The sequence below is a fragment of the Neopelma chrysocephalum genome, unplaced genomic scaffold, assembly GCF_003984885.1.
Source record: "Neopelma chrysocephalum unplaced genomic scaffold, ASM398488v2 Primary Assembly neopelma1_23, whole genome shotgun sequence".
Classification (NCBI taxonomy): Eukaryota; Metazoa; Chordata; class Aves; order Passeriformes; family Pipridae; genus Neopelma; species Neopelma chrysocephalum.
In genome coordinates this window covers 37,839,531-37,851,237 of record NW_020897691.1, presented here as the reverse complement: position 1 = coordinate 37,851,237, position 11,707 = coordinate 37,839,531, and the positions used below count along the sequence as shown (strand labels likewise).

At 35.5% G+C, this 11,707-nt stretch overlaps 1 protein-coding gene across 5 annotated transcripts in view; it reads right to left on the bottom strand.

The window, feature by feature from the left end:
* HACE1 (HECT domain and ankyrin repeat containing E3 ubiquitin protein ligase 1) overlaps positions 1-11,707 on the bottom strand; it is a 51,237-nt gene that overhangs the window by 2,997 nt on the left and 36,533 nt on the right. For 4 of the 5 annotated variants that reach the window (XM_027694163.1, XM_027694172.1, XM_027694182.1 and 1 more), the window contains 4 exons: positions 9,947-10,143; positions 5,136-5,267; positions 4,319-4,417; positions 3,939-4,009 (listed from right to left, as the gene is read on the bottom strand). In XM_027694163.1, the coding sequence (XP_027549964.1) occupies positions 3,939-4,009; positions 4,319-4,417; positions 5,136-5,267; positions 9,947-10,143 (499 nt within the window). The remainder of the gene's footprint in view (positions 1-3,938; positions 4,010-4,318; positions 4,418-5,135; positions 5,268-9,946; positions 10,144-11,707) is intronic. The other variant, XM_027694191.1, reaches the window with a different exon arrangement.

Here is an 11,707-nt window from a genome sequence, read left to right as displayed (position 1 = left end):
CCAGTTACAGGACAAGAGAAAATGGGCACCAATTGAAGTCCTGGAAATTTCCATTTAAACACAAGAAAAACTTTTTTACTGTGAGGTGGTCAAACACAAGTTGCCCGGAGAACTGGGAGGTCAGCACTCCTGAAGACAGTCAAAACCTGTCTGGACAAGATCTTGAGTATCCAGCTCACCTCACTCTGCTCTGAATAGGGTGTTGGACTAGACAATCTGAGATTAGCTCAATTGGTTAAAGAATGGTGCTAATAACACCAAGGTCTTGGGTTTGGTCCCCATATGGGCCATTCACTTAAGAGCTGGACTTGGTGACCCTTGTGAGTCCCCCCCAACTCAGAATATTCTGTGAAAATCTTAATCTCCAGAGGTCCCTGCCAATCTCAGCTCATCTGTGATTTTGTTGCTAGCAAAGAAAGAAACAAAATAAACCTTCCATAAAATATAGATCAGCGGTTACAATTCTGGATTACAGGTATCTATATTAAAAACAATGCTCCCATATTCACCAAATCAAGTGACTACAAAAACAGGAGCAAGAAAAGAAGTGATGTTTTCACTCACGGTAAAACTACTTGGCAAAAATGCAAAAGAGTAAAGGTTGCTACTGCTAAATGTGAAGGACCTAGGACACAATTCACTGTAATACTTTCTAAACATACCTTTAAGAACTACCTATAGTATCTAATATATAAATCTGTATCACTTAGCTTAATAAGAGCAATGCTGGGCATATAGTTCTAACACTGCTATAAAAGGTAACCACTATGGAGGGAAGTGCTGATTATTGGCAGCATATTATTTCTGACACAAATGGAATTGTGCTCACAGCAACAGTTCAGAAGAGTTGTGAAGATTTTACAGCCATACTGTTATACTGTAGTTTTGGCTCATATTCCACTGCCTCCCCTGCAGTGATTTTTTTCTCCCCTCTAGCATTCCACATTCAAATCAGCAATAAGACACACCTAACTGCTGAAAATTTTTCATTCAGTCCACTATTAGCTAAAAGTTTTTGCAATGTAACTTACTATAATTTTTTTCATACAACAGGTCAAAATTGTATAGTATGATCACAGCTTTGAACATTTTAAAGAAACAGATTGCTGCCAACTTATGCTTTCAAGAAATGAGTTCTCTCTCCAAGGAGAACACTGGCAATATAGTAAAGAAAACCTTCCAAATACATGCAAAAAATATCACAATATCTTACCTCTTCTACTGCATGTGCAAATAGCTTTGAGCAAGAGCAACAATGCAATTTCATAGCTTTGGAAATTTCAACATTTAAAATGTTTAAGTTTATATCTGAATCCTAACATTTCTACCTATTTTTCTACTGATAGGTTTTGCATAAATTTACTTGAAATGAAAACACTGTAGAAGAGATAATTTAAGCTGGTTTCCTTATGTTTTATTATACTTCTATAACAGTAGGCAAATACATATTTCACATTTAATGACTATGCTGAATTTCCCTTAAAATAGCAGAAGCGTATTGCATAGTGCTCAACAAAAAGTACAGTCCCCAAAGAAATTAAACAGCAATCTTTATACTTGTAAAATACCAATACAGTAGAATTTATCATACAGAATTTATCAAGCTGACAACACTTCCCTCCAACTGTTTACTAAAAACCTAATCAAAAGTTGCCAATAGATAAATACCAATAATTTACCCAAATACTATTATAAATACTAAACAGATCAAGAAGGAGAAAAAAATAAGTAAAAGCATGTAGAATTAGCAATACCATCTCAAGCAGCTGTCAGCTGAGAAAAAGTGGTGCATAAGTAAACTTTCAGATCCCCACCATGAGGCACAAAAATATTTAGGCTTTTTCTTGAGTGTGCTAAGACCACCAAGCACATTCAAACTTTGCTCACGACAATTACTACGTTGAAAGATGTCTCAAAATTGGTATTAATGACAAACGCAATGGCATCTCCACTGAAACTCCCAAGGCAAGACTTCATTACATTGAAGAGAACAAGATGTAAGAATGGGGAAAGAAGACATAAGAAAAAGTTTAATAAATATTTAGACATGTCAGAGAAACATTGAAGACATAATCATAAATATATTTCTTTTATTTAATTCACTAGACTAATTTCATAGTCTTTGGAAATAAAGAACAGTTGCACTTCACACACACACAGAAAATCAAGTGAATGTGCAGAAGAGATTAAAGGGAAATGGAAACAAACAATGAAGATTTTATATATAGCCTGCCAACCACTACACAGAAACAAATTCTTCACTAAGGAAATGCCAAGCCAGAAGATGTTCATAGTTGGAAATCAGGTATACTTTTAGTGGATAATTTTACTTACAATACCAACCTGTACTAGACTAACTTGTGTTTTAGCTCACAGATAAGTCATCATCTAAATCTTCCCTGCCCAGAAACCAGGACTTTCTGGGCATTTATGTGCAAAAATGCCAGCTGCATTAGAGGTAACTTTAAAAAGTTAAATTTTTATGGAAAAATATACCTACTGCATTTCAATCACTGAAGAAAAAACATAAAGGGTTCCTTCTAGCCGATACAGAAAAAAAAAAAAAAAGGGGAAAAAAAGGCAAATTGTTTTTCAATTCCAGCCCAGAGTTCCTAAAAGTCACAGTAAAAATTTCTTTCCTACTAACAAAATGGGTAAGAACAAGACAGTAGGTGATTTGTGACCAAAACGAATGGTACTGAACCACGTATTAATCAGACAACGTAACTGTTTACTTGATAGAAGTGTCCCTTAGAATCCAGTAGATTATCGCAAATGCCATGAAAGCAGTGAATGCCACTTCAGTACCATTTGGAATGTTTTAAGAAGCATTTGAAACATGACCTTACATCTTAAAGATCCTAATTTGCTGTTTAGATTTAGAAATGGACTAGTCCCCTAAAAATGAAAGACCGGCAGTTGGCATGCAACACATATGCAGTTAGAACTGCAGAAATCATTTCTTCAGAGGACAAAAGGATCAGTGTGCACACAGCTAGCTTCTTAAATTGTCCATGATTCCTAAAAACAAGGAAATTCATAATAAATCAAGTGAAAGTAATAGAATTTGAAGACTGTGCCATTTGATGATACATCCATGACTATGAAATTCCTTAATATAAAAGGTAAGTTTTGATGATCTTAATTTGTATTTTATCATTGCTTAACCACAAAACTTATACCCAAAAGGTCAGCTACTCTACTAATCCTAGAATATGAAGGGAACATCAAAGTAAAAAGATGGTGGGATCTCTGCCTGCCATCAGAAAAAGACTGTATTGAACAGCTCAGGTGCCACATATATGTCTACGGATCCATTTTGTGAGATGTCTGTACACGCAAGCTCAGCAACTCAAGGGGCATTTATTGCTCAAAACCTTCCCTCACTGCCTCCAAACCATAAGGGAAATAGAAGTGGCTTTCCCTAGAGAACAAATAGAATTTAGGACAGAAAACCTACATAAAGCAAACAGTCCTGCATAAGGTTACATCTTCACTTACCTTGACATACTGCACTAATGTTAAATTCAACTCAGCTTTAGGAGAAGGATGTTCTGTTTACACTAACTGAAGTGATACCTAGTTATCTCATTTATTACAGCCTCTATTGATTACTGGAGAAACCAACAGTCACATAAATATGCAACAGGAAGAATATAAAGCACAGTTAAATTCGCTATAGCCTTGTTAAAAATTGCCTGGACAGCAACAAAGACCTCTTGCAAAGTAGTCAAGTATAATAAATACGTAATCAATCATTCTGCTGGCAACACAGGCAGCAAAGGTATTAATACACACTTTTACTTTGATCAACATATAGAACGCCCAAATATGCAAAACAGTTTCTAGCTAGATGATCTTTCATGGCAATCTCAAGTCTCTTGACTTATTTCAGAGTATCTAGACAATATATTCATTCTTACAGAAGAGTTTCTCACCTGCCAGTAACAAACTGTAATAGTAATACTCTCTCTTCCTGAGTTAGTTCCTCCACCACATCCCAGAACCACTAGATGAAAAATAAGTTAGTATTTTCCATTAAATACTTGTAATACTTGAAAATATAATGGTAAAACAATAAGCACAATATTTACTAGTCTGCTACTTAAATTATGGAAATTTTCATATGAAATTCATACATAATTAAGTAACTTAGTGTAGGAATACAATATTAAAAAAAAAATCCACAAATTTCAGCCAAAATAAGCTTCCATAAACACACACAGATAATGAGAACAACAACAAAATCACCTTTCTTGGATTAAAATGAAATAGTCTACATTATTAAAAAAAAAAAAAAAAGCCAAACAAAATTTACCTGAATAACTTGGTCTCCTCTCTCATAGCCACTTGTGTATTCTGTATTTTTTAACCAGTCATTCACATCAATTTCTGGCATACCAGACAACAAGAGCTCCTTCAGAAGAAGCACACAGGTTGTGATTACTCCTCCTGATTAACCATTAATTTCAAAAATTTATGCTATCTTAAAAAGCATTGCCTTAAGAAGTAGAAAAATTATAGTGTTTTTTCTGTTTAGTTGCAACCTTATAGAACTTATGACTAAATTTTAATTCAAGATTTTTGAATTTAGGTAACTTCACACAATCTATTTAATTTCAGTATGCAGTATCAGGAGAGAAAAATTATTGCCAAAGAACCTGAAAGAAGAAAGCTCTGAGTTTTGGTATGACTTGAGACAAAACTTGATATGTGTTGGTTACAGAAGATCAAACCACCAACAAAAACTTAGTGAAATTTGATACCGCGACTCAGAAAAATTAAAGACAATTGACAGCATCTCCTTACTTTTAGAGGACTTCTGTCCTCCTCAAGGAAAATATAAAAAGACTTAAAGGCCACGACATCCTGATTCATATTGAAATTATAATTCAAGGCATTTATCATGGCCAGATGAAGCTATCACATTCCAGAAAGTTGGTAACTCTGAGTAATTAGAAAAAGCAGGAATACGCATAATGAGATCCTCACCGATAGATGGCTGGGAAGTAAAACCAAAGTGAAAGCTATAAAATGTTTATTTTGTGATTACTGAGCTTTACTTCTACATCATTACACTGTCGATGAAGTATGCTGAACAAAGTGTTTAAAAATATATAGGCATTTCTGCTTACCAGTTCATATTCATCAAAAAGCTGGATCAAAGATGACGGAATGAACATATGGAAGCCTTGTAAAAAGGCATTTATCTGAGGCTGAATGGCTCTTGTCATTCTGAGTTCTGTCACAAGCTGGACATACTCAGCCTGCAATGTAGAAAATGACATTAAGATATACCACAGCAAAACCACAGAGCTTGTACAAACGCATACACACAAATGCTGTCCTTCATATATTACAGATTTCATCCACTGCAAGATAAGAATCCCTATGCACTTTCCACATTGAAGAAACACAAAACAATTAAGAAGATTCCTCCAAGTTCCTAGCCCCTTCTGGTCTTCCCTCTTCCTTCCTTCCAAAGACAATTCCAAAACAGAACAGTTTAAATTGTTACATAACCCAGTCAAAAAACAGGGACTTCAAACAAGATAAAGGAAGTGAATAAAACTTAATTTGTCCCGCCTGCCATCTAATACAACCACCATTGTGCTCAACTAAGGACATAAACACGTCAAGGTTTGTAAACAAAAATATTCTATTAAGAAAACTGACATAACTCAGGAAAAAGGGTAAACTTCTGAAGGAATATTTGTGAGCCAAAAAGCTTCCTAGATTTCCCCCTATCTCTAGAAGTCTAACAGAATATACTACTTACCTCTGCAAGCTTTGTTATCTTAATAAGAATTTCAATTTTTTAAAGCAAGCCTTGAAAATCTCCTTAGTTTATTTAAAAAAAAAAAACCACCAGAAAATAATTTCTACCATAGTCATGGAAATAGACTATATCATGCTTTAGGGATTTGAAGGCTCTGTTCCCTTTAAAAGATGCCAGCTAGAAAAGGAATCCACCAGAACTTCCCTTTTGTTGAGAACACAGAAGCCTAGGATGCGTTAATGGAGTAAGGTTACTAGGAGATAGGCAAAAGTAAAGCTCTATGAACATGTCTCATTTACTCTGACAAATGTACACAAATCTAATAAAGTTTCTCTACTTAAGAAAAAAGTTTCCTACCTGAAAACAAAATTTTTTCCTACATTATTTATGGTACTCAGTTTCAAAGAAATGCTTTGACTTCCTAATAATGACTTTTAATAATAAAATCATGAAACGTATCTCCCAATTAAACTATCAGCTTCCTTCAAGACAATTATCTTACAAAAATACTTTGATTTTTAATTTTAAAATACTTCAACCTAAACTTTTAGGTTCTGAACCTGCACAAAAGCAATCAAGCATTTTTTCTTTCCTCCCTTTCAGTAAAACAGAACAAAGTATGAAATATTTCAAAACAGAAGAATATTTTTCAAAGGCAGCTCCTTACATTCAGAGAGGTACAAAGGGATCGTCACTTGCTTTGCAGTTGGAAGGTATTTTTACATACATTACCACCATTTTACTAGAGTGAAAAGCCACTTAATTTGGGAAGTGCTCTGAAAAACATGACCTAATCATATTTTTAACTGCAGAACTGTTCCAAAAAAATCTAGTTTCAATCTAGAAATCTCCTCAGGTTGTTTCTACTATCAGTGGAGATGAAGACACCTCCCTTCTCTAAGGACTGAGGAGTAGCCAAAGGAGATTAACTGCATTAGACAAAAGTCAGCCTCTGCGTATACAGAAGATATCAGAAGCTTTCTCATTACCAGGATTTGAAATAATGTTAACATTGGTCTTCTTCAATGATCAGAAATGCTTGTTTTACATCTCTTAAACTGCTGTTACATATACTAGGCTATTCAGAAAACAGAGTAGAAAGTAAAATTCACAACCTTAGTTTTAAAAAATATCCATTTAAGAAAAAGAATATGACATTTTCTGTATTACAAAAATACTACATTGAACACTTTAATTATGAGAGAAAGCAGTTGCTGTGCTTTAGGTGTAACAAGAAATGTTTTAAATAGCCTTGAACAGCTGAGCATTCTGACTATCAGCACTGGCACATGATGAAAAGACCTGTAGCACAGAATTTACACAATGTATGTCAGTAAAAAACTGGTCAATTTGTTTTTCTCTCTGTTCACTTCATTTACATTTTATTTTCTCTCAGAAGCCTTAGGAGCACATTAGAAAACAGAGGCACCCATATAATTTCAGATCTACATATGCATCCCCACACAGTGCACAAAAGGTACAATCCAGACTTCTTTTAAGAAGGGAGATTTGATTGAACACATATTAGATGGGCATCACAAATATGATGATAAAGTCTAGTTTGGGTGAGGGTTGTTCTGTATTTTCCTTTGAGGTAAATAAAGCAGAGATCATGCTTCCTCGATTTCACATATACTGTGAAACAAGGATCAATGTTTATGATGTTCAGATTCAGAAAGCAGCTCCATTCCAAAGCTGCCTGGAAAAAAAAAACAACACAATTTTTTGCTGCCAAACAGCACAGCCAGCTCAAACACACAAGTCCTGGAAGGACAGAGAAAGCCATATGATTGTGGAGATTTGCACCATTCTTTAATAAAACATAGTTATACTTTGACTAGCTCTAATTTTATTTTTTTTTCTAGAAAGCTGCAAAAAAACACACAACAAAGATAAATGCACATTACGATTCTGGACACAGCCTGAATTTTCCCTCTGAAGTCTCTCCTTTACCATGACAAAAGGCAGTTGAACCACAGCTATAACTGATACTTCAGCTGGCTGCTACATGGACATTGCAAGACATGAATATCTGAATCAAATGGTCCCTCAACCATCCACCTATTACACAGCTGATGTTAAAAAAATAAATTCCTTTGTTCAAAGAAAATAACTTCTTACAAATAGCTCTTAATACTGGTGCATTTACTCTGTTTCAGCTTTACACGTAGGAAATGGACTGTTTGGGTGATTTCTACAGGGGTGGGGGGGTGGAGTGTGTTTTGGCTTCGGGCTGGGGGTTTTTTGTGGGTTTATTGTTTGGGGTTTTTTTAAGGAATAAGGATTCACTCAATTTCATTTAAAAAAAAAAAGCTCTCCTTCAAACAAGTAAATCTGCTAGTGTGCATACATAGCACATTCTTCTAGAAGCTGAATTTTCTTCTCCCGGAGGCATAGCAAATACAATGAGTTTTAAACAATGATCTTTTATTCTTTGGGTAAAGGCAGAAAAAAAAAAAAGATATGTCTTGCAGGAAAAAGATCGGGGATTTTTATTAAGGAAAGTAGACGCATTCCTATTTAAAATGATAGAACAGCTAAGCTAAAACATACTGCAAAACCACGTCACATGAAGGAAACTGGAAAAAATTCCCCAACACCATTAAAACAGATCTACAGTTTTCAACCAGTTGGCCACTATCAACAACTTTGCCAGTGAACAAAAGACAGTGCCATTTACAGATGGTTTTTGACTTCACATTTTGCAGCTGCAAATTCAAAAAAATCAATTAATATTAATAGTTTCAAACCTACCACCAGAGTCATCTATTTCTTACCAACTTTAACATAAATGCTACACAAACTCCTGCCACAGCTGGGGTATATGGCTCCGCTGAATATGGAGGTATCTGCTCTACACATTTTCAACCACCCTTTGTAGTCTGTGCCCCAACTCCAGAGTTAACAGAGCAATTTAAGCTACTAGTGGGTAGTAACCTCATGTGGGCAAACTTCTAATTTCATGCTAATTGAGAACAGGTTTTAAATAGTTGTTATGAGGCTAAAATTTATGTCAAATACATCATTTTTATATACTGAGAAGCTAAGACTGACCAGAAAAAAGAATCAATATCCTTGCTTTCTCCAACAGATAATACAGAAATTAAACATCCCCTGCCTTCACAATTAGACTTATTTTACCATCTGTTTTCTTTCATGAATGACTGTATTACAGGAAACATTACAGAATCAGGCTAATAATATGTATTCCTGTTATTGGAATGACACTCTGCTTTAACAAAAATGAGGATTAAGCATATAAGAATCCAGTGCCAGTTGCTCCAACACAAACCGAAATGTCCTTGCAACAAACGCTGACACCAAGCGGTCGTTTCCCAGCGCAGCAGCTGCTGACACCGCTGGTGCAGCCGAACGCTCACTTTGTATACAGAACGGGCCAGGCCAGCCCAACACAAATGAAATTCAAAACAGAAAGCAGACATCAGCATCAAGAGTCAATGTTACAAAAAACTGCAGGTCTACCCATGACACTCCTGCAGTTACTCGAAGCTGTTCAGTTGGTAACTGCAGAATTCAATCAGACTGATGTTGATTTTAATTTCTAGATTATTTTCAAAATCCGGCTGTGTTTTTCAATATTTCTTTTTCTGAACTAATGCTGCAGAGAACTGGGGGCTTTCTAGCCTGTTACTATTACAGTAAATTATAAAGGTACATTATTTCCATACACATGAAGTGACTTGCAAATCGCTGAAAAAGCTTCCTGCAGCCTTTTACTCCATCCATTACTGCATGTTAATGTAGAGCAATCCAGTGCCACAGACGGCCCCAGAAGGCAGCACACTTTGTAACATTAACTACAATTTTAGTTTTATCAATTGCTACTGTTCTACTTCTCTGGTATATATACCTATGACTTAACTTTAGGAATATTTACAACCTTTAAAATAAACCCTTCATTTGAAGTTCCCCTTCCACAGTTCTCTCAGAAAGAAGAACCTCAAGCCTGAACTCTTTTAAAAATTTCAAAAAACACTATTTCTATATAACATGCTAAGCTAGAAAAAAGGGCAAGAGTGTTGGTAATTTTTAACTTTTTTGTATTTCCTTCAAAATGGGTATACCATTTATCCTCCCAGGTATTCAGAAAGTCGGTCCAGTCACTTTTCTTATACTATCAACTTCTGAATAAACCTGTACACTCACCTTGTTTTCCTGTGTAACAAGTATACTTGCACCCCCGGGCTTCAATGGCACTTCTTCCATTGCTCCAAACACATCAGTCTCAACAGAGAAGGTCAGCTCTAAACCCAGATCACTGATATCATTATCTAAAATCCACTGCAAGTTCTTTGCATACTCTGGATCAATAGATGCTACATCCTGATAATTTACAGGTATACCTGGGGGAAAATAAAACCAAAAACAAAAAAACAAAGAGACAAAACTGCTCAAATAAATAGGATAAAGTTAAAAGATTTCTAACAATATACGGCAGAAGATTGCCCTCTAGAGAGAAACCAGAATAATGCAGTAACAGAAAAACAGAATAAGGAATCCACAGTTAAAAACTACATCAGAACTGTACTTACTACATTTTTAAAATATTACAGAATCAAGTTTCCTCTGTGTGTTTTTCCCCCCAGTAAGGCAAATGACAAACCACTTGGGCAAAAACAATTTGCAGAAATTTTACTCGCTAACAGATTTAAGTAAAAGCATCTAACCATCCTGAACACATAATGTTAAATGTTTCCTACAAAGTCTTAAAGTTTTCTACATAACTTTTAGAAACCCAAACACCATATTTTTCTACAATAATATCTTTGCCCCCAGAACATTACTTGGAGAGGAAAGAACCTTCCTGTAGTCAGAAAACCCTTTTGCTCTTCAGTTTTCTTCTTATTAACCACAGTTGAAATGGGATCTACTATACAGTTGAAAAAAATTATTTATAGGAATTTTACATTTTCAACCTGAGCTTGCAACTCATTTAGAAGCATTAAATGGAGAGTTGCTAGAAGTTTGACTTTTATCCAAGTACAGGAACTGCTATTTACAGCCCCTTCACAGACATGGCACTCAAACACATTTAAGCAAATGTGTCCAGAACAAGGTGACCCTGAGTTTATGCAAGAAAACTACCCTCTTCACTACACAAGAAAGGAAACCCCCAACTACTTTAACTCTGCCATGATAGATACTGTAACTCTACCAAGACAAATACATTTCTGGGAAAAGGGGCAGGGGATGAGGGTGGTAGTAGGTTTAGAGAAAAGCAAATTATTGGGAAGTACTGTCTTTGCTTCACCATCTTCTGTGCATTGTGCAGTGTCATAAGGGTGCCCATTACTAGGAGCCTTGGCACAACACGGACTGTGGACACAGTACCCCAGAGTAACACAAAATTCAAAGGTTAGCAGCCACTCAGACATCTAAGTGCAAAAACTGTTACAGTATTTCCATGGAAGAGCTGACTAGTGCTGAAATGTGTACAGAAGCTGTAAGGCATTGTTTTTCTAATAAAATCAAGCAACACTCAAGTTTAAGACAGGGATAGGTAACTTACTAATTAAATATCACTGTCATCTCTCAAAAAAAAACCCAGAAATCTAACAGCTGTCTAGTACTTACTAGAGGACATTCATTTTTGCCAACTAGCAAGCATATGTGCATTTCACACATGAAATGTAGAAATAATAATGTCTCTGAGGGATATAAGCAAAATGTGGGGAACAAAGACTGAAAAGTAGGAATCAGAGACTCCAACTTTAGAGAAGAAACTTAACTGGAGTATTATGATGAGAGTACAGTCATAGTCAGCATATTGTGAGACCAAAGCACTGAGCTCACTCGTTTGCTTGACAGATATTTTACCAATCAACAGACTCAAGTGGGCAGTTATAAAGAAACTCCATCAGATTTATCAGGACAAAACTTGAATCCCATGAAATATTATGTATCTTT